Below are 21,595 nucleotides of genomic sequence, written 5' to 3'. Positions count from 1 at the left end.
TTCCAGCTGTTTACGACGGAAACCACAGCCAGCAATTCCCACCAACAGATAATGCTAAGTCAGTGACTGCTGAAGGTTGAAGTCAAACATCGGAGGATCTCATGTGTTTGTATATTTCCAATAGGTTGGAAGTCGCAAATCAGAATGGGACTATGAGCGAACACTCCAGCACAACCTTAACAAAAGTTTATTCAGAATACAATTTTACGCACCTAGTTCAAGGCAAGTAGCTTATTTCGGTCTAAGCAAACGGAACACATGTTACTGAAACCAGTAGAAAATGTGCACATTTAGAAGCAGGACATGTGAAGCCTTCAACAAAGAATAAGCCATCTTTTCCAAGAGGAAGAAGCAAAAGTCCCGCTGTTGCAGAAACAAAAAGCTTATTCTAAAGGGAAAAGGCCTTCACTAGTTGGATTGATAATGTAGTTCGAATGTTACATTTAGAAGGGCACGTCAATCATAGGCCCCCCTCTTTTCAAGTACGGTACAATACAAAATGTTCCATGGAAGAATTCGATGGCAGCCTTTAATGGAACAAGGTGCTCATGAATGTCATCTTCGGTCTCACTACGAAATTCTAGAGGAAGAGGGAGAGGCTCCTTCCAGGCAAAGCATTGTTGCTTACAAAGCAGAATCTATTAGTGTCCTTGTTTTGCTGTGTTCAAAAGGTAAAGGAGTGTTATATGACGACGTATACCAGAGGATTGGAGCAGGTGTGCAGGTGGGATTCAGGATCCCTCAACAGCTGAAATCACACACCGGCATCACCAATTGTTGCCACCGCAATGTGCAGGAGGTCGTTCAAAATCACTGGTTTTGGCACTGAGAGCCAAGCCAAGGTTCTTACAAAACAGCTCTGTCAGACCACATTGCTCTCATCTAATGGAAGCAGACAGGAGTTACCTCTGACAGTCCTACATTTTACAACTAGAAAGGTATTTTCCCTTTGTCTTGAAACATTCTTGCTTCTCTAAGCAAATTAAAAACCAGGTGACAAGCAATGCCCTTTTCAATGGAGGAGATATGGAAAAACTCCTGAAAGGTTAGTGAGGTTCCTCCACCTACCATCCCTGTCCCACTGGGCCGAGAACACAAATAATTTCCCCTCATGTTGACGGCGAACAAGACTTTGAGTGGCCCGCAGTCATCATGCCTATTCAGACTAACTTTAAACTCTGGGTAGGAAGTGTTTAGCAACTGCAGATGTTTTTAATTCGACTACTTCATGAAACATCATAGAAACGCTGGGGTGGAGCAACTGCAGTAGCTGTACTCAAAATTCCCAATGAACCAAAGGTTCTAACATCCCTACCTTAGCAGATATTGAGGTAGCACATAAAAAGGAGGAAACCGTACGACTTACATTGCCCTCCTCAGACAGGCCTTTGCGGCGCCCCGTCATGTATAGGGGTTTTGGCCTTCCAGAAATTTTGTCCAACAACTCCCAGAAGCCTCCACTACCAGTATAGCCAAAACAGCAGGAAGGCCAAAGATTCACACTACCTTTGGTATAGAGCAGGGATGGGCAACTGTGCATGTTTGGGGACCACCTCTATGTCCTGGGACCCTCAGGAAGCCACATGGAACTACTGAAAAAGAAAACCAAACCCCCCCAAAGTGTCTTAAAGCCCACTTCTTGGGTCTCAAAAACTGTATCTTAAAATGTTAAACAGTATAGAGGGGCCTTACAACTTATTTACAAGTTCAGTTGCAGCACTGGCTTCCAGGAGGAGCAATTCCTCTATTTCTTTTGGCCAGAAAAAGGTAAATCTGGGGATTCTGTAGGTGTGCAAGGCCATGATGAAAGCATCTTTGGAAGCTACACTTTGCCCACTCCTGGTGTACAGAAATCCATTTCATTCTATGGCAGTCATCCAACATCATACTCTCTAACTGTCCTTGGCAGGGATAGCCCAAGTAATCCTCTGTTGTCCTACTTTTTCAACTGCTTTCAACATGTCTCAGTTTCTCTGCCTTCCTCCTATTTTTCTTCATTTCCCCAAATCCTTACTTCAATTGCTGCAAACTGACATTAAAATGCAGAAGTAGATTGCACTCAATTAACCTATCTAGGAGGAGAGGAAAGGAAAAAGTGGAATCTAGCCTTTCCCAGTTGGTTCAGGCAAAAGCAAACCACTGCTGCCTCTTATAGCTTGTGTGTTTTCCCTCATTGATAACTTGTGTTATCTTGACGAAATTCTAATATTGCTTCTCCATACATGTCCCAGTTTTAATTCATAAAATGTTATAAGGCATGCACCATGAATGTAGGTACAAAATAACACAGAGCCTTCCCCCCCAATTCTACTTCCAACAGGGTTTGATTATGACACAAGAAAGGCCCAGTGCACTGTACTTTCAGAACCTTCCTCTGCTCTTCCCTGATCTCTGGAAATATGGCATGTTGGCCCTCTCCATTCTCTTTTTGCTGGTGGCATTGATAATTTTGACTTGTCAACTATGCAGATGCTGGAGATCCAGAAATTTCTTTAAAGGTATGTTTCCAAGAATGATGTGAGATGTGTGTGTCTCCTTTCAGTTTCAGAATTACTGTATATCAAAAGCTAAGTTCAATTTGGTGGAATGATTGCTCTCAGAAAGGTAACCTTTCTCACATTCTCTGCAGTTCTCTCCTTCTCTGGTTCTTGGTCTCAGACCAGTTGAAAACATGCACAGCTGTAAATAGTAAGAGGTAGAAGCAGTTTTCATATTTTGTGAATAAATTATAACAAATTGCAAGTCTGGCCCTAATAATGCATTAATGAATGTACAAACTCTATGTTGTTGTTATTGTGTGCATTCAAGTCATTCCTGACATATGGTGACCCTATCATTGCATTTTCTTGACAAGTTTCTTCAGAGGGAATTTGCCATTGCCTTCTCCTGAAGCTGAGAGCATGTGACTTGCCCAAGGTCACCCGGGCATTGCATGCAAAGCTGGGAATTTAATCCTGGTCTCCAGAGTCATTGTCCAACATTCAAACCAGTACACCCTGCTGGGTATTCTTCCATTTCCTTAGTGAACACTTCTGCAGCTGCTCACCTTCAGAAATGACAAAGCTCAGAGGAGGGTGCAGACATTCAAACACTGTTCTTTTCCTACTTGTAAAAAATTCCCTCAGGGAACTCTGCAAACAGAAACTCCTGACACAGAAACCAGTTTCGCCCCTTTGTACATAACCTTTGGAAGCATTTCCAGGTAGACATCTCCTCACAACCCAGCCCATGGGGCTTCTGCCTACACAGTGATGCTCTGGTTCTCTTGCTTGGCCTCCCACTCACTTTGCTTACATAAGCCCTCTCCCTTGTCTGGCCATCAACACATTTGCTAATGAAACATGAAGAGGACCTCCCACTTTGCTAACCTCCTTAAAGTGGATCTGTTGCATTGGTTAGAAAAGGGAACTGACAGAGTGACCTCACCGCGCATTGCTTTTGCTATTATTCTCACAGAGTATTTTGCAAGACCTTCCATGGACTTTTTAAAAGCTTGGTTCCATGGTTTGTTGTGTGCTTTCAAGCTATTTCCAACTTAAATCAACCCTAAGGCAAACCTATCACGAAGTTTTCTTGGCAAGATTTGTTCAGAGGAGGTTTGCCTTTGGCCTTCCTCTGAGGCTGAAAGAATATTACTCTCTCACAGTCATCCAGTCAGCTTTGATAACTGTGCAGGAATTCAGTCCTTGGTTTCCAGAGTTGTAATCCAACACTCAAGCCACTACACCATGTTGGCTGTCTTTGGCTCCAAGATATATCAAGCAAAATCCCATTATTAAGGTCATGGAAGTTGACCACCTTCCTCTGCTAAGGAGGTCTGAGAAGAAACAAAGGTCCAAAAGTCCTACCCTCATAGTAGCATCAAACATGTTCTAGATACAACTAATTACAAAGGCATTTTCCACCAATTTGCAGGATGAGTTGTTATTAAAACAAAAATCAATGACGAACTAAAGTCTGGGAAAAGTAGCATTGAAGCTGACATACCCGCCTTAAAGAAAATTAATTAATAATACCCTTCTGAATTTCAGAGATGAAAATTAAGGCATGCATAGCCAAGCAATAAGATGATCAAGACAGCAAAAGTTACTGATGAGGAGAAGCACACAAGCAAAGGGAGGCTGCAGCAGTTTGCTTGTGCCTGAGCCTACTGGAAAGGACAAGATTCTGCCCCCTCCTTTCTTCTTCTCCTGGTCAGTTAATTGAATGAATTCAGCCTGCAGCAATTGACATAAGGTGGGGACTAAGGAGATAGGTGGAAGAGGAAGAGAGAAAATGGAGCATTTAAAAGGCAGCTGAAAAGGTGACAAGGGAGATACAGTGGTACCCCGGGTTACGAAATTAATTCGTTCCGCGGTTAATTTCGTAACCCGAAATACCTTCGTAAGCCGAATTCCCATAGGCGCTAATGGAAAAATAGCTCTCTGCTGCCCTCCGGTGGCGGAAAATAGCGCCGCGGTTTTTTCGTAACCCGAAGAAACCTTCGTAAGCCGAAGCAATAAATCCCTATGGGATTTTTTCGTATCCCGAAAAATTCGTAACCCGGCGCATTCGTATCCCGGGGTACCACTGTAATTGGTTGGCACTGTCCCTACCAAATTGGAACAGTTGGAGGGTATGATTAAAATGTTCAGAACTACTTTAAAGCTGGCTGAGAAATTAAATGGGTCATTAGAAGACATGTGGAGGTGCTCTGACTCTCTTTCATTGTCTTCCATGAACACAACAGATACCATAAATGTGAGGCAATGCATTAATCTTAGGTCACATTCTGTTTCTGCCTGGATGCTATGAGGAAGAAGCAATCATTCATGGCATTGTAAGACTATAGGAAGAGGTCTTGTACTGAATCATCAAGCCCATTGACCTAAATAATCCAATACAGTACTGTCTACACCTGACTGGGAGCAGATTTCCTCAGTCTCAGGCAGGGAACATTCCCAGCCCTGCCTGTAATTCCTAGAAATAGGAACTTCTTCATGCAAAGCAGATGCTCTCCCACTGAGCTGTGAGCCCTTTCTTCCAAGAACATTTCAAGTGTCAACATGCATTGGTATTGCTGTTAAAGACCTTAGAAAAATGCTACTGGTGCCGATGCCAACATAATGAAGGCATCCGGGAATGCTGTGTTTTCTCTAAATCAAAGTAATCCCTAAATTTCATGCTAAACCGTAAATTGCTCATTCTGTGGGAAACCTGTGACGCAGAATTATTAGTAACCTTACTAGCCAATGATTCCCAAGGATCTTTGAGGATGCTACCACCAAATTAACAGGCTTCAGTTTTTGGAGCAACATATAGATCCTGGGGGAATTACTATTTGGACTATAGCTATCAGAAGCTAAGGGCCATGGTATCTGGTGAATTCTAGATGTTACAGTTTAGAAGAAAAGTAACTTTTCCCACACTCTGAGACCAACTGTGTAGGTATTACTATTGCCAGGGGTGCAGTTGTCTTTTCTGAAGGAAGCACTTGACTTGGAAGGATATTGAATCTTCTCACACTTTAAACACACAATCTTATTACTAGGCAAATGTGATTATTCCCCCTATTTCCCACCCAGGTAGTCCTTCCATGGTGGTACTAAAAGCTGTGTAAAATGTGGCTGCATGTGAGTCGTGGATGCCACACTGGATGCTACATACACATGTCACATTTCTCAATCTGAACGATGCAACAGCTCCTCCCTAGGGCACCCCAATAATTTCAACAGAGGAGCAGCACATCACTTTCCACAAGAGGAGCTATTCTTTCTGTTGTTCTGAAAGAACTATCATATGAGAACCTAAAATGGGCACATGGAAGTGCAAAGACTGCTCAGGATACTTGGCTACACAAATGTGCCAGAGAACTGCACAATCCCTGTCATTGTACTAGAGGACACTATTTTTTTCATATAATGCCTTCATGCAAATTGCTATAGAAACTTACCCTGACACAAAACCTCATTATTATGTGATGAAAGGGTATGTAGTTGTTACCCATGCTGCTCCATATAAATTTTTGTATAAATGATAGCCCATGATGACTCCTAGATGAATTCTGGTTGCCTATCCGCCATTGAGAGCCAAGTGAGAGGACAAGTACACACCACCCCTAAAGGCATAAACATTGTCATTCTAGATCATCTAGGAAGTCACAAATGGGATTATCATATTGCCCAAGAAGAGCAATGTTTGCCTTCCCTGAGGCGCTTACCCCCTCCCCTAGTCTGTTGTCTGAGCAGATTAAGACCACTAAAACAATCAGATTTAGTAATCCAGGTGAAAATCAAGTAATTAAACACCTTTGCCAGAGATGGGCCTTTTGCCCCTATAAAACCTCCACGTCAGTCAGACCTGTGACACCGGCATTTCTGTTCAAACCTACGCTGCGGAATGGACTTGTCCCATCACCACTCTTCCCATGTGACTCCCAGAGGAAGTCTACATTCTGGTACGTATCAGCCCAGTGATGCCTAAAATCCTATCCCACGCTAACCTCTGATTTTCCTGAGCCTCGTATGAGTGAGAGTGTGTTAGTGAATTGCATGTGTTCTTCCCCTATATTAATAAAGTGAAGTTTACTTAGAAAAGTCTGTCTCAGCTCCATCCATTGGAATTTCCTGGTCTCTTGGTATACACAACGGGAGATGACCTTGAAGGGCTGTTGTAGCTGGCCCATCTCACAATATTGAGCTAATAATAAATTCCCCTTATCAGACCCTTGGCTACATAGTGGTCCCCTCAATTTATTTAGAATAATGTTTTTATTTTTGTAAATATTAATGCCTACCTTTATGCTCTCATGATATTGTTATTATTGTTGTTATGTGCCTTCATGTCAACTTCAGGACTTGAATCATTGACGCCCAGAATCCTAGTCCACCACTCAAACCATTACACCAGGCTGGCTGGCTCTGAAGATAAGAACTCAGTTATTTTTGCTCTTACAGAAAGAAAATTTGTCAACAAAGCTCAGAAAGAGACAACCCAAGAGAATGCCTTCCAGGGGAAAACATTACAAACCTCTCTTCTTGGTTTTGGAGCACAGCCTTGCCATGAGATCAAGGCAAGTAGATTAATTCCAGGATGCATTAATACTATGGTACTTAAAGATGCTGTATATAGTTTGAGTCCTTGTTGAGGGGCTCCCACCATGTTGTTGGCAGACATATGATTCCCTCCCTAGGACTGAGCTCAAAGGAAACTACTTATTCCAGTATTCAACAGAAACCGGTTGTATACAGTGCAGATTAGTTGAGACTGGAAGTATAAGAACACCCCCCCCAAAAAAAAAATATATATCTGGAGGGTTTTCTATTTTATAGAATGTATTTTCCTTTCCTTTTGTTTTAATAACTGCTCATTAATCCTTTAACAGTGCAATTTATATGTCCTATACATTCCTATGGATGGCCTAAATACCTTAAAGGCACGAGATGCTGTCTCATCTTAGAATTAAACAGGGTCAGCCCTGGTTAGTACTTGGATGGGGGATCACTAATGAATACCAAGTACTGTAGGCTATATTTCAGAGGAAGGAACTTACAAAACAACCTCTGAGTATTCCTTGCCTAAGAAAACCCTATGGAATTCATGGGGTCACCATAAGTTGACATTCTACTTGAAGGCAATAAATGGGATACATTCCTATACTCAATAATGGGTCCCATTGGGTTCCAGAGGGCTTACTTCCAGGTAGATTTCCACTGTGTGACAGCTTAAATGAAGGAATTTGTTGCTTTGCATTTTCTCCAGATCCAAAACATCCGAAAGGAGCTCAAGAAACTTGGGGTCTGCTTTTCACCTTCCTCAGCCAACAAGAATCATCCAGTGGGCATCCTGGCTAATGATCCTGATCAATCCCAGGGCAAGCTGAGGTTCTCACTTCTTTACAATAAAAAGCGCCTTGAGCTACTCTTGACTGTGGCAGGGGCACTGGGCCTCCCCAGGCTTGAGTGCAGCAATACTTTTGTTCAGGTCCGGTTGCTAAGCTGGGCCTCTTCCCCCTCCTCTGATCTCCAGCACATTGTCCATGAATGGCAGACCCAGGTGGTGAAGAATGACAGCAGCCCAACCTTTGGGGATCAGTTTGCTTGCATTCTCCAGGAGGCTGAGTTGACAAGGAGCAGCATCAAGCTAGAGGTGAGGAAGCGCTTTTTCTGTCTCCCCTACTTTAATGAAATCAACTGAGAAGGATTAGTGTGTGAAGTTGGGGTATCATTAATAAAGACAACTAAAAATAATCATTAAGTAATTCAATATAATAAAATAAAAGATCATAATACCAAGATGCTCACTGGACCCCTGAAAGCTTTGGTGAGCAGCTAGGTTTTTTCTAGGTGCCAAAATGGGATCAATGGGGACACCAGGCAGGCCTCCAAGTTGAGGGTATTCCACAGCTGGGCACTGAAAGAGTCCTCTCTCCATCAGCACATAGTACACTGAACCCAACAGCAAGACAGAGAGGAACAGAATTCCTTTTCAAGATAAATAGCATCCCATACTCCTTGTTCAGTGGTTTAGAACTAGAAAAGAGCAATCCATTCAATGATAAAGAGACTGAAACAACACCTTGATGAGAAAAGGTTATAACTCTGTGGGGTTTTCATCTTAGAAGAAAGGCAGCTGAAGGTGGGATATAAAGGAGATGTAGAAAATTATGCACAGTGTAGAGAAAGTGGATGGAGCATAGTTTTCCTCCAACTCCCATACTAAAACCCATGGTCATCTTGTGAAACTGAAAGGTAAATAATCCAGGACATCAGTAATAAATCATACCACTCTGAAAAATAAGTAATGATTACATTCTGTGACAGGAACTGAGACAAGTGCATGTAATATGAATGTGCTACAAATACACAGTGCCTAAGGGTTATTCTACAGAATTAATGCCTTTTAATCTGTATTGGAAGAAATATTATTGGGATAATATTACATCCACACAAAATCCAGTGAACTAAGTATTTATATATATTTAATGATGAAGCTATTGCCTAATATTCAGCCACTTTATTTATGTAATAAACTTCAGCCATTGTAAATTTGCTGCTTTGGATTCTGTACAAGGGGAAAGGTGGGATATACATTGAATAATATAATATAATATAATACCTTATATTTTGTAATTTTGTTTATAGAAGCATCAAATATTTTATTTTAAATGCACACATTTAATCATACCAGTTGTGTGCTCCTTGGTAAAACATTGTTACTTTTGGGCTACAACTGCTAGCCAGTCCCTCAATAGCCATGCTTGCTAGGGGACCCAGAGAGTTGCAGTCCAGACAATTAACTTTTTTTAATCTTTGTCAAACGTGATTTGTAACTAGTTTTGATTAATGCTCCATGATTTATGGAGCAAAGGGGTGTTCCAACCAAATGGTTTCCTGGAAGTAAATTTTGTTTGTTTTTAAATGTTGTCAGCTTTGACTTATGGAGGTCCTATGAATGTAGTGCCTAAATATCTTAAATACCTTAAAGGCACTAGATGCCATCTGATCTTGGATGCTAAGCATAGTCAGACCTGGTTTGTACTTGGATGGGAAACTGCCAATAAATGCCAGGTGTTGTAGGCTATATTTCAAGGGAAAGAAGATGCAAAACCACCTCTGAATATTTCTTGCCTAAGAAAACCCTATGAAATTAATGGGGTCACGATAAGTCAATAGGTGACTTGAAGGCACATGCACAAACACACATGAATAAGAAACCTCCAGGACACCCTATCATCAACTGCCCCGCTCAGAACTTGCAGACTCAGGACCGTGGCTTCCTTGATTGAGTCTGTCTACCTGGAATGTGGTCTTCTTCTATTCCTGCTTCCTTCCTGCTGTGCTTGCTGCTGTGGCAGGGGCTCGAATGCAGGAATACCTTTGTTCAGGTTCGGCTGCTAAGCTGAGGCTCCTCCCTTTCCTCATCTCCAGCATATTGTCCATGAGTGGCAGATCAAGGTGGTGAAGAATGACAGCAGCTCAACCTTTGCATTCTCACCCATACCCCAATATATTTTGTTACCTCAAAAGATGCAAGGAGGAAGAGATGGACCCTTGGGTGATATATTTCTGTGCAGGACAGGAAACCACAGACCACAGTAGTCTCTGAGTGTACATCATGAAACATAATATGATATATCATGAGAAGACATGACTCCCTAGAAAAGTCAATAATACTTGGTTCAGCCATGCAAGCACTAACTTTCTAAAGTGCAGTTCCCTGATACTTCATGTGCTCAGGCTTGCTCTCAGAGCAAGGTCAACCACCTTAAAAGGAGGCTCAGGTCTTTTGTTAAGGCAGGAATAAAGCAAGGAAGAAACAAGGAAAGGGACACTGTCAAAGTGCATAATTTCAAATAGTAATGTAAAAGGTATCACGTTCACACTGCTTTTACTAACGCTCTTAGAAAGCCCTGCTCATAAGTATGACTTTTCAGCTACATGTGGAGCAAAGGCTCCATCTCCTGGAGAGGTGAGATAAGAACATCCCTTGTGAAACAGCACCAACACCAACCCACCTTTAAGCCATGTGAGTGAGTTTATCACATGGGGTTTATCCCATGCAGAAACAAGATTTAAAATGGAAAACTCTTGCAAAAGCAGGATCATTTTCACACATCATGCATTAATGCACACAGCAAGTAGACAAATCCCGCAAAAGAAGGATTGTTTTCACACAATGTCATGCAATAATGCGCACAGCAAGTGGACAAATGCTGCAAAAGTTGGATCGTTTTCAAATGACATCAGGGTCATTGAGCATTAATCTGGCATTAACTTGCACAGATAATGGACAAAACAGGATTTTCTGCATGCAAAACCTGCACTCTGCCACTGAGCTGCAGACACTATCCTCTCTGTATTTCTGGTTGCATGTGGTGGAAATTTATCTTTCCCTGAGATTTGGCTATACAGATACAGCCAGCTCTTTGGGAGAGTAGGAACAGCATGAGAACATACATAGTTAGCACATAGCTTCAAAACACAGCTCAAGCAAAGGACAAGGTTGTTGTTGTCAGGTTGTTTCTCACTTGTTTTTGTTGTGCCTTCAAGTCATTTCTGAGTTATGGTGACCTATCGTGGTTTTCTTGGCAAGTTTCTTCAGAGGGAGTTTGCCATTGCCATCTTCTGAAGCTGAGAGAATGTGACTTTTCTAAGGTCACCCAGTGGGTTTCCATGACTGAGTGAGGATTTAGACCCTGTTCTTCAAAGTCTTTGGAGTTTATCACACAGGAGGAATTTCTCTTAATTTTGAATGAAAGGAAAGTGGGGCCAGAACGCATTCACGTGAATTTGCTAGTTCAGTGAATTTACGTGAATTTGAATTGCGTTTGAACTGACTTCCCATTGTCCGAAAATAGCTTGCCATTGCCCGAAATTGCATGTGGTAGTCTATCACACAATAACGTGAAACCCCATGGTTGCGTTCAGACTGACTTCCCATTGCCCGAAATTGCGTGTGGTAGTCTATCATGCAATAACATTAAACCCCATGATTGTGTTCGGATTGCCATTGGATGATACTTCCAATTTCCCTTGTCCAGTAAACTCCCTAGTCCATTGCTCAAACCATTACACCACACTGCCTCACAATCACTGAAAGCACAGGGTACTTCAGCTTTAAATACCTTGTCTAAAGGTTGAAGTATTTAAAGTTTCAATGTCTTTCAGTAACTCTGGTCTCTGACCCTAGATTAGGTATGCACAATATATGGCCTCCACACACTATCACTTACAGCCCAGCTAGTCAGTTGGACTGTAAGCGAAAGTGGGTGCAACTGCATACAACCTGCAAGATGTGAGTTGTGCACCCTAATCAGTAGGGATAGTGATATTGGCCTCCCATTCAAGCACCCCCCTCTTTTCGATGCTTATTTGGGGGTATTCTCCTGTTCCAACAGATCTAAATTAGAGCCATGTAGTGCACTTTCACCCCCAGATCTGCTCTTTTGCCCACTGCTGCTGCTTCCCCCCCTCTCAACTGACTCAGCATGGCCAGGTTTGTTTGTTTGCCTCTTAGACTGCATCTGCACTAATCCAGGTTGGCACCACTTTAAGATCCACGTCTTTTCAAAATGGCTCACTGTTAGGAAATTCTGGGAATTGTAGTTTTGTGAGACATTTAGCCTTCTCTGTTAGAGAGCTCTGGTGCCACAGCAAAGTACAATTCCCAGAATTCCATAACATTGAGCCATGGCAGTTAAAGAGGTGTCAACTTGTATTATTTCTGCAGTGCAGATGCAACCTTAGGTCTACTTGGCATGCTGTTCTTTCCTCTCTCAGTTGATTTGGTGCCTTCTAGTGTTCAGTCTTGCATTTGCAAGCTAAAAAAGACAGGGTTCCACTTTTCCACCAGTTCCACTTTTTGACAATCTTCTGGTCCTGAACCCCATCAGATAAGTGATGGCTTCCTGCATAGTATTACTGAAATGATTTTTAAGATGAATAAATCTGAAGCACTTTAAAGATAAGCACTGTTTATTGCTTTCACTTTTGTTTTTAATTTTATAGTAATTATTATTCCACAGGTGAAATATTTTGACAGATATTCCCGCCACATACCACTAGGAGAAGTAAGAGTAGCCTTGAATACCCTAAGAACCTTTGAAAGCATGGAATTCTGCAAAGAGCTGCAGAAGGCAACAAAGGTAATAACACATTTCTCAAGTAACTTTGAAAGTGTTCTCAAAACTCCAAATTAAAAGTTGTATGTATTGCTCATTATCAACCTGAAGATTCAATTTAGCACCTTTGTAACCTTTGGGCAGCGTCAGTGCTAGGTTCAGCATCTTGGAGTAATTCCCCTCTCTTTTGGATTAAATTTTGGCTTGAACTCATATGGATAGCTGAGGTGTATTCTTTCTGACCTCAGGTGCATTCTTTCTCTTTTCAGCTACATAGATCTGAGAAACAGGTGAAGAACAACATTTATTAAAACTAGCAAACAATGGTGTGTCATCAAGGTATCAGCACATAGACAAAAATAATAAATATATCTTTAAGTCCAAAACCTCTCATTTCCTTCCAGGTCTAGACCTAACACTAAAAGTCCATGTCATCTTTAAGCTATCTAGCCATTGAGGTAGTAATCAATAAATGGAGCTTCTGCATGGTTCATGAAGATGCAGCTTCTGAAAGTGTAGCATTATCTTCTGTTCCTGCAGGTGGCAGTGGGAATTTGAGGATGCTGCAGCATAGAAGGTGACAACAGGAAAGCTCCTGCAGCTCTTTTTTCAATCATTGAAGTTGCAAGCCAACAGGAATTCCACATCCAGATCCAAGCTGCAAGTGTAGTTCACAGCTTCCCAACTGTTGTAGTTTCAGCCAACAGTCATTACAGCACAGAATCTTTGCAGCTAGGCTTAGGAAACCTTTATTTCAAGCTTGAGTTAATGCAACATATGTAGAGGGATCTTGTAGCACCTTTGAAACTAACTGAAAGAAAGAAGTTGGCAACATGAGCTTTCATAGACTTAAATCTGCTTCCTCAGCTGCATTTGGAGGAATGCATTGAGGAAGTAGACTTAAGTCTATGAAAGCTCATGCATTTGGAGGAATACACACTTTTTTCTCTTCCTGCCCTTTTAATCTAAAGTCCAAACCATCACATCCCTACCAGTTTCTTCCATTGCACAGAGGACTGAAAAGCATTAAAGGAGCATTAGCCAACTTGGAGTCTAGCAGTTTTGCTTTCTGATATTTTTCTCCAGGGGAAATGCCAGCATGATGGGAGACCAGAGCTATAGTTCCCAAAATTCCATACCACCTGAGCCATGGCAGTTAAAGCCATATCAAACTGGATTATTTCTGCAATGTGGATTTAGCCTGGGTGATCTTAGGCAAATCACACTCTCTCAGCCTCAAAGGATGACAATAGCAAACCCCCTTTGAAGAAACATGCCAAGAAAACACTATGATTGGTTCATAGAATCATAGAATCATAGAGCTGGAAGAGACCACAATGGCTATCTTAGGGTTGCCATAATTTGGAAGCAATTTGAAGGAGTACAACAGCAGCAGCAACAAAAGTGCCTATACTGATGGATCAACATTTCCCCTTGAAGAATAGGTCAGTTCCTTGGTGTTAGGCTTCAAAAGTACAGATTCTGTAGGTCCCAAATCAAGGAGCCCTGGCCAAATGGTGCCTGTTTCTTATGGGTTCAAGCTGGAAGCTGGGGCTGGTTCCTAGTACTTCTGCCTCTGTGCTTCTGGTCAGGTTTACCTGGCACAGTTAAAGACCAAGTTGTTGTTAAAGAAAAGGGACCTGTGCTATATGCAGTATTAGAGCCATTTCACCAGTACAAGCATTCACATCATAGTGCTTATTCATCCTTTCACAGGACACAGTTGGAGAAGTGCTCGTGTCACTGAAGTGTCTCCCTATCTCCCAGAGGATAGAAATCGGATTACTGAAAGTCAAAACTGCCTCCCTGTATAACAGTGCAGAGAAATGTAAATATATCTGTTTTCTTATTCTTTGCCTTATATTTATTTACTGCTTTTTTGAACCTGTTTTCATAGCTACACACAACAGATTTATAGTACTTGAAACACACGCTGCAGATATGATATGAATTGACCCTAATGCATGTTTGGGGAGGGATGGTGGCTCAGTAGCAAAACACATACTTTACATGCAGAATGTCTCAGTTCCAATCCCTGGAATTTCCAGGTAGAGCTGGACATCCATCTTAAATGCTGGAGAGGAACTGTGGCCAGTCACTTGGTCAACACTGAGCTGAATAGGCCAATGATTTGAATCAATAACAGGCACTTCCTGTCCATCTTTGAGCTTGCTCAAAATCCTAATGTCTTTGCCACAATTGAAATACTTGGGAAGATTTTGTCTTGTCTTCCATCCCCATGCATTAGAGATATATCATGCCACTCTTGATAACCTAGCTTAGTTTGTAAAGTGTTCTGTGCTCTTGAAGCAGTAATAGTAGTACATTAAAATATTAGGCAGTACCTTCAATCCTTACCTTCTAACTGGAAGTCTAGGTTTAGCCTCTGAAGCATCGACAAATGCAAAGCCTCCACTCATGGCATTTCAGATTTTTTCACACAACCAAGAGGGCAAGAACCTACTTTTTCTTGTTTTCATGGAATTCTGGAATTTGCTTTTGTGGTTTGTTTCAGCTGAGATCCTCAGAAAAATCCTTCCCCCATCTGCCTTGTTATGTGACTGCTTTGTTGCGGTTCTGTTTGAGATGAACATTCATAGCCAGTTCTGAAGCATGTGACTCTTTCTCTTAGCATCCCTGTTCATACAGTTTCTCCCTGATGGTAAAGGGTACTCAAAATTCTCTGTCAGAAAGCACTAGAGCTTTCTAATGCTGTAGTTCTCTCCTCACCATGATACAAATTCCAGGTTTCCATAAAACAGAGCCATGGCAGTTAAAGTAGTCTCAAACTGCCACAGTTTTGTAGTGTAGCTATACCTTTTTTGGGAGGGGGGTCACTGACACAAGTGCAGAAAAGGTGTGTTTTATGTTTGTTTAGGTAACACTCAAATTATTACTTTCCATTCTTCAGTAAATATTCATCCATCACACACAGAAAGACAAAAAATTTACTATAAAACTTCTAACCAATTTCAAGGAAAAATTGCAGTCTTGGGATAAGCATCCAGACATTTCAGAAACTCGTGTTTATGTCATCTTTGATGTTCTTTTGGCTCCAGGTATATATGCCAGGATTGATGTCTTCTGCAACCACCATAAGCAGAAGCACCAGAAATCCAAACCCAAGACTTTTGCATCAATGACTGTTTTCAATGAAACTTTTCTGTTCCACCTGCCCAATCCCATAGTTTGGGACTGTGCTGTCCTCATTTCCATTTATGAGATGCATCCCAAGAGCAGGCAGCTTGTTGGACAGGCAGCACTAAGGAAGGGAGGAACCAATAACATGGGTGATCACTGGGAACGCATGATGCAGTCCATCCAGCAGCCTGTAGCTAAGTGGCATCCTTTACTCATTTAAAAAAAATAAGGATTTTGCAGTGGCAAGGATCTGATTAAGTGTCTGTCCTCCATACCAGAAGCTGCTGTAGCAGCTTTCAGAAAAAATGAAGCAGAGATTAATAATGGCCAGAAGTACTTGGTCAGACAGAGCTGCTGCCCTTGAAGGCTAGGACTAATTTCATGCCAAAGTTCTGATTGATTCATTACCTTCATTCCCACAGGAGTTTGTGCCATGCTGCTTTGCACTATGTTGGCACTCTGATTTTGTGACTGAAACTGGGGGCTAATGAAATAATGGTTTAAGTAGTCAAGACCCTGGTCTTTTAAAACTACCCAAAAAACAAAAAAAAATTGGGCCATGATGATGGAAATCTGTGCTCCTTCTCAGGTTTGAGGGCAGGTCACAGTCCAGTAATTTTCTCACATCTTCTGCAACATAGCTTGTCTGAAGCTGGAAAGAGATAGAAATGTAAATGTTGAAGATGAGGAGGGGAATTTTTAAAAAAAAACCCAAACAGAACTTTTGAAAAAATTGAAAAATGCAACATTAGCACTCTTTACCGGTTGAAAGTTACTGTATTATTTAGGAGTGTAAAATCCATTGTAAATAACTGGGTTTAGCATGAAATTGCCACATGTGATACATGAAAAGTACACCTTATTCAGAATAGAAGTAAAAATTGAACTTACTTTTAAAAAAATCTTATGCACGGAGCTATAACCTCCTGAACTGTAAGGAATAGCTGAACTATAAGGAAACTTTTTGGTTTACCTGTTTGAGGAGCAGGAGTGGAAAAAAAATGAAACCAATGAAGACAGAAGATAAATGAAATAATTTGATCAGTGCAGCCTATGAGTTTTTCTACTCATTTTCATGAATCTGACCTACCAGTTGGGCTCTTGATGATTTAACCCACAAAATTTTTCAATCTCCATTCTCATTCTCATGCCATTTAACATAATTTGACTCTTCTGAAGTATCACAAGACTGGATGACACAAAGGTTTTTTTTTAATGTCTTGGGTCATCACCATTAACATTTTCAATCTGAAAGGCGGTGAAGCAGCAACAAAGGAATTAGCCTGCATGCTTTTTGTGGTTGGGAGCTGCTTCTTTTTGAGACAATTGGATTTAGGGCCACAATCTGAAGCTGTCCATCACAGGTAAACTAATGACAAATAAGAAATGGCGTTGTTTCAGTTGTGGCACCAAGTCTTTGGAATGCTTTTCTCATGGAAGTTTGTTTCATTGCAGAGCCTTTTAAAATGTTCCCAGACTTTTAAAACTTTTAGATTGATTTCTCCTATGTGGCTGCTTTATCTGCTATGTTTTATTTATACAATCTGCTGTGTTATTCTGCTGTTTTGAATGTTACAGGATGTTTTATTCTTATACTGTTGCATAGGAAATCTGTTTTTATAAATCATCAGCAATAACAGCAGCCTAAATTTAATTGTTAGTCAACTCATTGAATCAATGGGTTTTAGGGTGATGAATTATTTAAATTTGACGTTTTCAGGACTTTGATGATGGCGCTATATAAATGAATGAATTAATATTATTTAATCAATGAGACTCTGCTAGCACTTGGATTTGGGTGATAGTGTGATTGCTGTATCAGAGGCAACATCACATGTGATGATTAAGATGTAAAAGTCATTATGTGACAAAGAATTTTAAGTAATCTTCTCTTAGGTCTGAATGAGCTAAACATGAAAGCATTATTTCTTGTACTACATCTCCCAGAATGCTGCAACCAGTATTGACACTGAGAGTTTATGAGAGCTGTCATCTACAACATAGCTTTTCCAAGTTCTGTGAATGAATCCAGAGAGCATAACAGCCCCTTACTTCCATTTCCAGCTCCTTTCCTCGGTTGTTAACACTTTTCAACCAGCCCCTGAAGTTGTGTCCTTATTATGTACACATTAGCAGATGCTAGTGTTTACTTTCACACTGTTAAAAGCTTTACTTGCTGATGCATGGAAATCAAGGTGCAGTCAAAGCCATGTCTGACCTTTTTAGTTTCTGGTCAATGGCCACCTGTTTTTCTAAACTACAAGGATACAGAGGATGCGATTGCTGAGGAAAGTCAGCTTTTCTAGTCCTACAGCTTCATTTTAAGACTGAAAGGTACTTGTAAATTTGCCCTTTTCTCTGTTGCTGACCTAAGAAATGCTGTATGCTGGCCACCCATAATTTCCAAGACCTAGTTTGTGGTGGGTTTTTTCCAAGATCCTAATGCAAGAGCCAGTGAAGTATAAATAGCTTGAACTTTCAACTTCCTGTTCCAGGAGTTGTTGTTAACTGCCTTCAAGTTGACATTGACTCATGTTGACCCAATGAATGAGGCACCTCCAAGCCCCCCTGTCCTCAACCACTCTGTTCAGGTCCTGCTGGCTCAGGGACATGGTCTCCATGATTGACTCTATCCATCTACTCTGTGGTCTTCCTCTCTTTCTACTACCCTCCACCTTTCATTATTGTCTTTTCTAGTGATTCCAGGAGATCAGGGTTCAACTCAGCCATAGAAACCTAGTGGGTGACTTTTGACATGTCAGACTCTTTCAGTCTCAGAGGATCATCGAATCATAGAGTTGGAAGAGACCGCAAGGGCCATCCAGTCCAACCCCCTGTCATGCAGGAAATCTAAATCAAAGCATCCCCGACAGATGGCCATCCAGCCTCTGTTTAAAGACCTCCAAGGAAGAAGACTCCACTACACTCCAAGGGTGTTTGTTCCACTGTCAAACAGCCCTTACTGTCGGGAAGTTCCTCCTAATGTTGAGGTGAAATCTCTGTTCCTCTAGCTTGCATCCATTGCTCCGAGTCCTAGTCTCTGGAGCAGCAGAAAACAAGTTAGCTCCCTCCTCAATATGACATCCCTATTTAAACAGGGCTATCATATCACCTCTTAACCTTCTCTTCTCTAGGCTAAACATCCCCAGCTCCCTTTGTCATTCCTCATAGGACATGGTTTCCAGACCCTTCACCATTTTAGTCACCTCCTTTGGACATGCTCCAGTTTCTCAACATCCTTCCATCCTCTGAACAAATCTTGGCAAGAAAGTGTTAGGATAGGATCACTGCAAATCAGAGTCAACTTGAAGGCACATAACAACATTACAATTGGTCTTTCCTGTGTGGATTGGCAAGCCACAATTGACTTACACATTATGGAGGATTGGTAGTAACACAACTGGCAATGGGTGTAGTGAGTCCAGGCTTTCCAGACTTGCTCACCCTTCTGTCTGTTGCTCTGCCTTCATTCTCTCTCCTGCACTCTCCATCAAGAAGGTTGAAGTTTTGCAGATTGATTTCTGGGGAGAGGAAAATGGGGACCTGATCCAGCTCTTTTTTCCAGCCAACCAGAAGATCCACAGGATTTTAATCTGCGATTGTCTCTCACACACCCTTGTTATTTCTTTAAAAGTGTTCATGTTGGATTTTGTGCTGAAGAACAAACAAGGACTGAGTATTCAAACTTGTATGATTGAGATGAATATGGCTGGTGTGCGTTTGCTGTAAAGATAGGAGTTGCTGATGTAATGGGAAATAATAGTGAATGCTACCAAGTGTTGCATAGAACCATGTTGCTAGATTGTGCCAAACTAACTGTGAAAAGGCAACACTCCCAGTAGTGCTAAAGGACCCTGACATAGTTCCTTTTTGCTGCTGAGGATCTTCTGTGCTTAAAAATAAAGCATGTGGTATCTTGGTTTACACTTGTTGCCCCTCCTGTAAGCTAAATGTGGAAGCATACAGCCTGTGTAAATAAGAGTGAAGTGGGATGAGGTATGTGAACTCTTTGCACTTCCTGCTACTATGCTAAGGCTGGATAAAATGCTGATGGCTGAGGAGGAAGGAATAGCTGTATGATTCCACCACAACAAATATATAGAAGCATAGAAGCAATTTCTCTGGGTCCCTGAACCAATGGTTCAGAATACATAAAAGCCAACTGACACATGCTTCCAATGGACCAGGCTCCCAAGTCTCAAAAATACTGGCTGACATCCTGTTAGTGATTTCTGCAGGTGCTAAGTCGGGCTGACACTTATTTAAGTTTTATTGGTTGTGGCCAAAGTCAGAACTCTCTACAATCTCAGGGAGCAACAAAACTCAACATAAAATATATTTTAGCTGTTGCAGGACCCTATCTGCATAGGCCAGTTTTCTGGTCTGTGGAAGGAAGATGAATGGTGGAAAATTCTCCAGCTGTGTTTCTATAAGCTGGACACACATCATTGGTGTCATCCTTCAGGACCTTTGCAAGATCCCTGGGATGCAAATATAGGAACACAGCTGGGTGCTTCACAATCACTTGCCTGCTCTCTACCAGCCAATCAGTTAGTATGGGGTGGTGGGGTGTTTCAACAGCTCAAAGGTGGCCTTTGGTGGAGATTTTATATAGGGCTGCCAGGTCAGGATTATCCTGTACTCTGAAATTTTGGGACCAAAACATGAGACCTCAAAATGATCCCTTGTTCTGTCACAGAGGATGGGTCCTGGTGATGCCATTAAGCAGATGCATGGAAAATCAACCACAGTTGCATAGAGTGCAATATTCAAATAAAAAACACACAGTCTGGCAAACAAGGAAAATATGCATACACTAACTTTTGCAGGCAACGCTCTCCCCCTGAGAGGAGTTTATCAAATGGGAGGAATTTTTCTTAAATTGTGGGGCCAGAACGCATTAACTTAAAGTCACTAGTTTTGCGCAATTATGTGAATGCACATTGCGTTAGAACTGGCTCCCCATTGCCCGAAAATAGCATGCCATTGCCTGAATTTGCATGTGGCAGTCTATCACACAATAACATGGAACCACATGATCATGTTCGGACTGACTTCCCATTGCCCAAATTTGCGTGTGGCAGTCTTTCACGCAATAACATTAAACCCCATGATTGCGTTCAGATTGCCATCAGATTATACTTCCAATTCCCCTTGTCTGATAATCTCCAGAATCTTATTTCTTGTCCTGTGGACTGAAGGAGAGAGATTAGGCCCTGAGACCTGGCCACCCTAGTTTCAGAGCTCCTCCTGCATACAGAACTTCATAGTATGTCTTCCAGCCAAGGCTCTCATTCCTTATGTCAGTATCAACTTCTTAGTTTTTAATGTGTTAGAAGACTCTGTGTTTTTTGCTGCAAGAAAGGAAAATGTCTGCAGCCTCTTGGAGATTTGTGGTTGCTGAAGTTGTGATCTCTGGACACTTTTAGAATCGCTAGCATAAAAGAGCTCCAAACAGCCTGTTTTCAGATGTCTTTTGCTGATACAGGTTCACCTTTCATTTAGGGCACATAGAAATGTAAAGCACATAAGGACATGTGTTTCTTATATAAACATAAATAAAATTATGTTGAATACATTTCTCTGTTTTATGATGCATTTATTCATTCATTTTGCTTCAGACTTGATCTTCAGAATCAGATTTTAGTGTGCTGTGGGAAGGTCCAACAAAGTCAAAGAACTGGATGATTCTTGTATATTGGTTACTGTGTGTCTTCAAGTCTTTTCCAGTTTATGGCAAGCCTAAAGTGACTCTACCATGAGATGATTTTGGGGCAAAATTGTTCAGAGGGGTTTCCCATGGCTCAGGCTGAGAGAGGGCAACTCGGCCAAGGACATCCAGTGGGTTTTCAT

At 41.5% G+C, this 21,595-nt stretch overlaps 1 protein-coding gene across 1 annotated transcript; it reads left to right on the top strand.

Annotated features, from left to right (window-relative positions):
* Window positions 1-2,329: 2,329 nt before the first annotated feature.
* Window positions 2,330-15,962, top strand: LOC121927891 (synaptotagmin-1-like). Its single transcript, XM_042461906.1, has 6 exons — window positions 2,330-2,498; window positions 6,936-7,051; window positions 7,741-8,127; window positions 12,506-12,625; window positions 14,318-14,429; window positions 15,661-15,962. The coding sequence occupies exons 1-6, from the start codon at window positions 2,330-2,332 to the stop codon at window positions 15,960-15,962; spliced, it is 1,206 nt and encodes a 401-aa protein (XP_042317840.1).
* The last annotated feature ends 5,633 nt before the right edge of the window (window positions 15,963-21,595 follow it).

Source organism: Sceloporus undulatus, chromosome 1 (assembly GCF_019175285.1).
Source record: "Sceloporus undulatus isolate JIND9_A2432 ecotype Alabama chromosome 1, SceUnd_v1.1, whole genome shotgun sequence".
Lineage (NCBI taxonomy): Eukaryota > Metazoa > Chordata > Lepidosauria > Squamata > Phrynosomatidae > Sceloporus > Sceloporus undulatus.
Note: the sequence above shows the minus strand (reverse complement) of the source record. Positions and strands in the feature narration are given on the sequence as shown.

Excerpts from the sequence above, each read along its gene's own strand:
- LOC121927891 (XM_042461906.1), top strand. The coding sequence starts at position 2,330 with ATGACACAAGAAAGGCCCAGTGCACTGTACTTTCAGAACCTTCCTCTG. Across the intron at positions 7,052-7,740 it reads AGCCTTGCCATGAGATCAAG|ATCCAAAACATCCGAAAGGA; the intron begins GCAAGTAGATTA and ends CATTTTCTCCAG. Across the intron at positions 8,128-12,505 it reads GGAGCAGCATCAAGCTAGAG|GTGAAATATTTTGACAGATA; the intron begins GTGAGGAAGCGC and ends ATTATTCCACAG.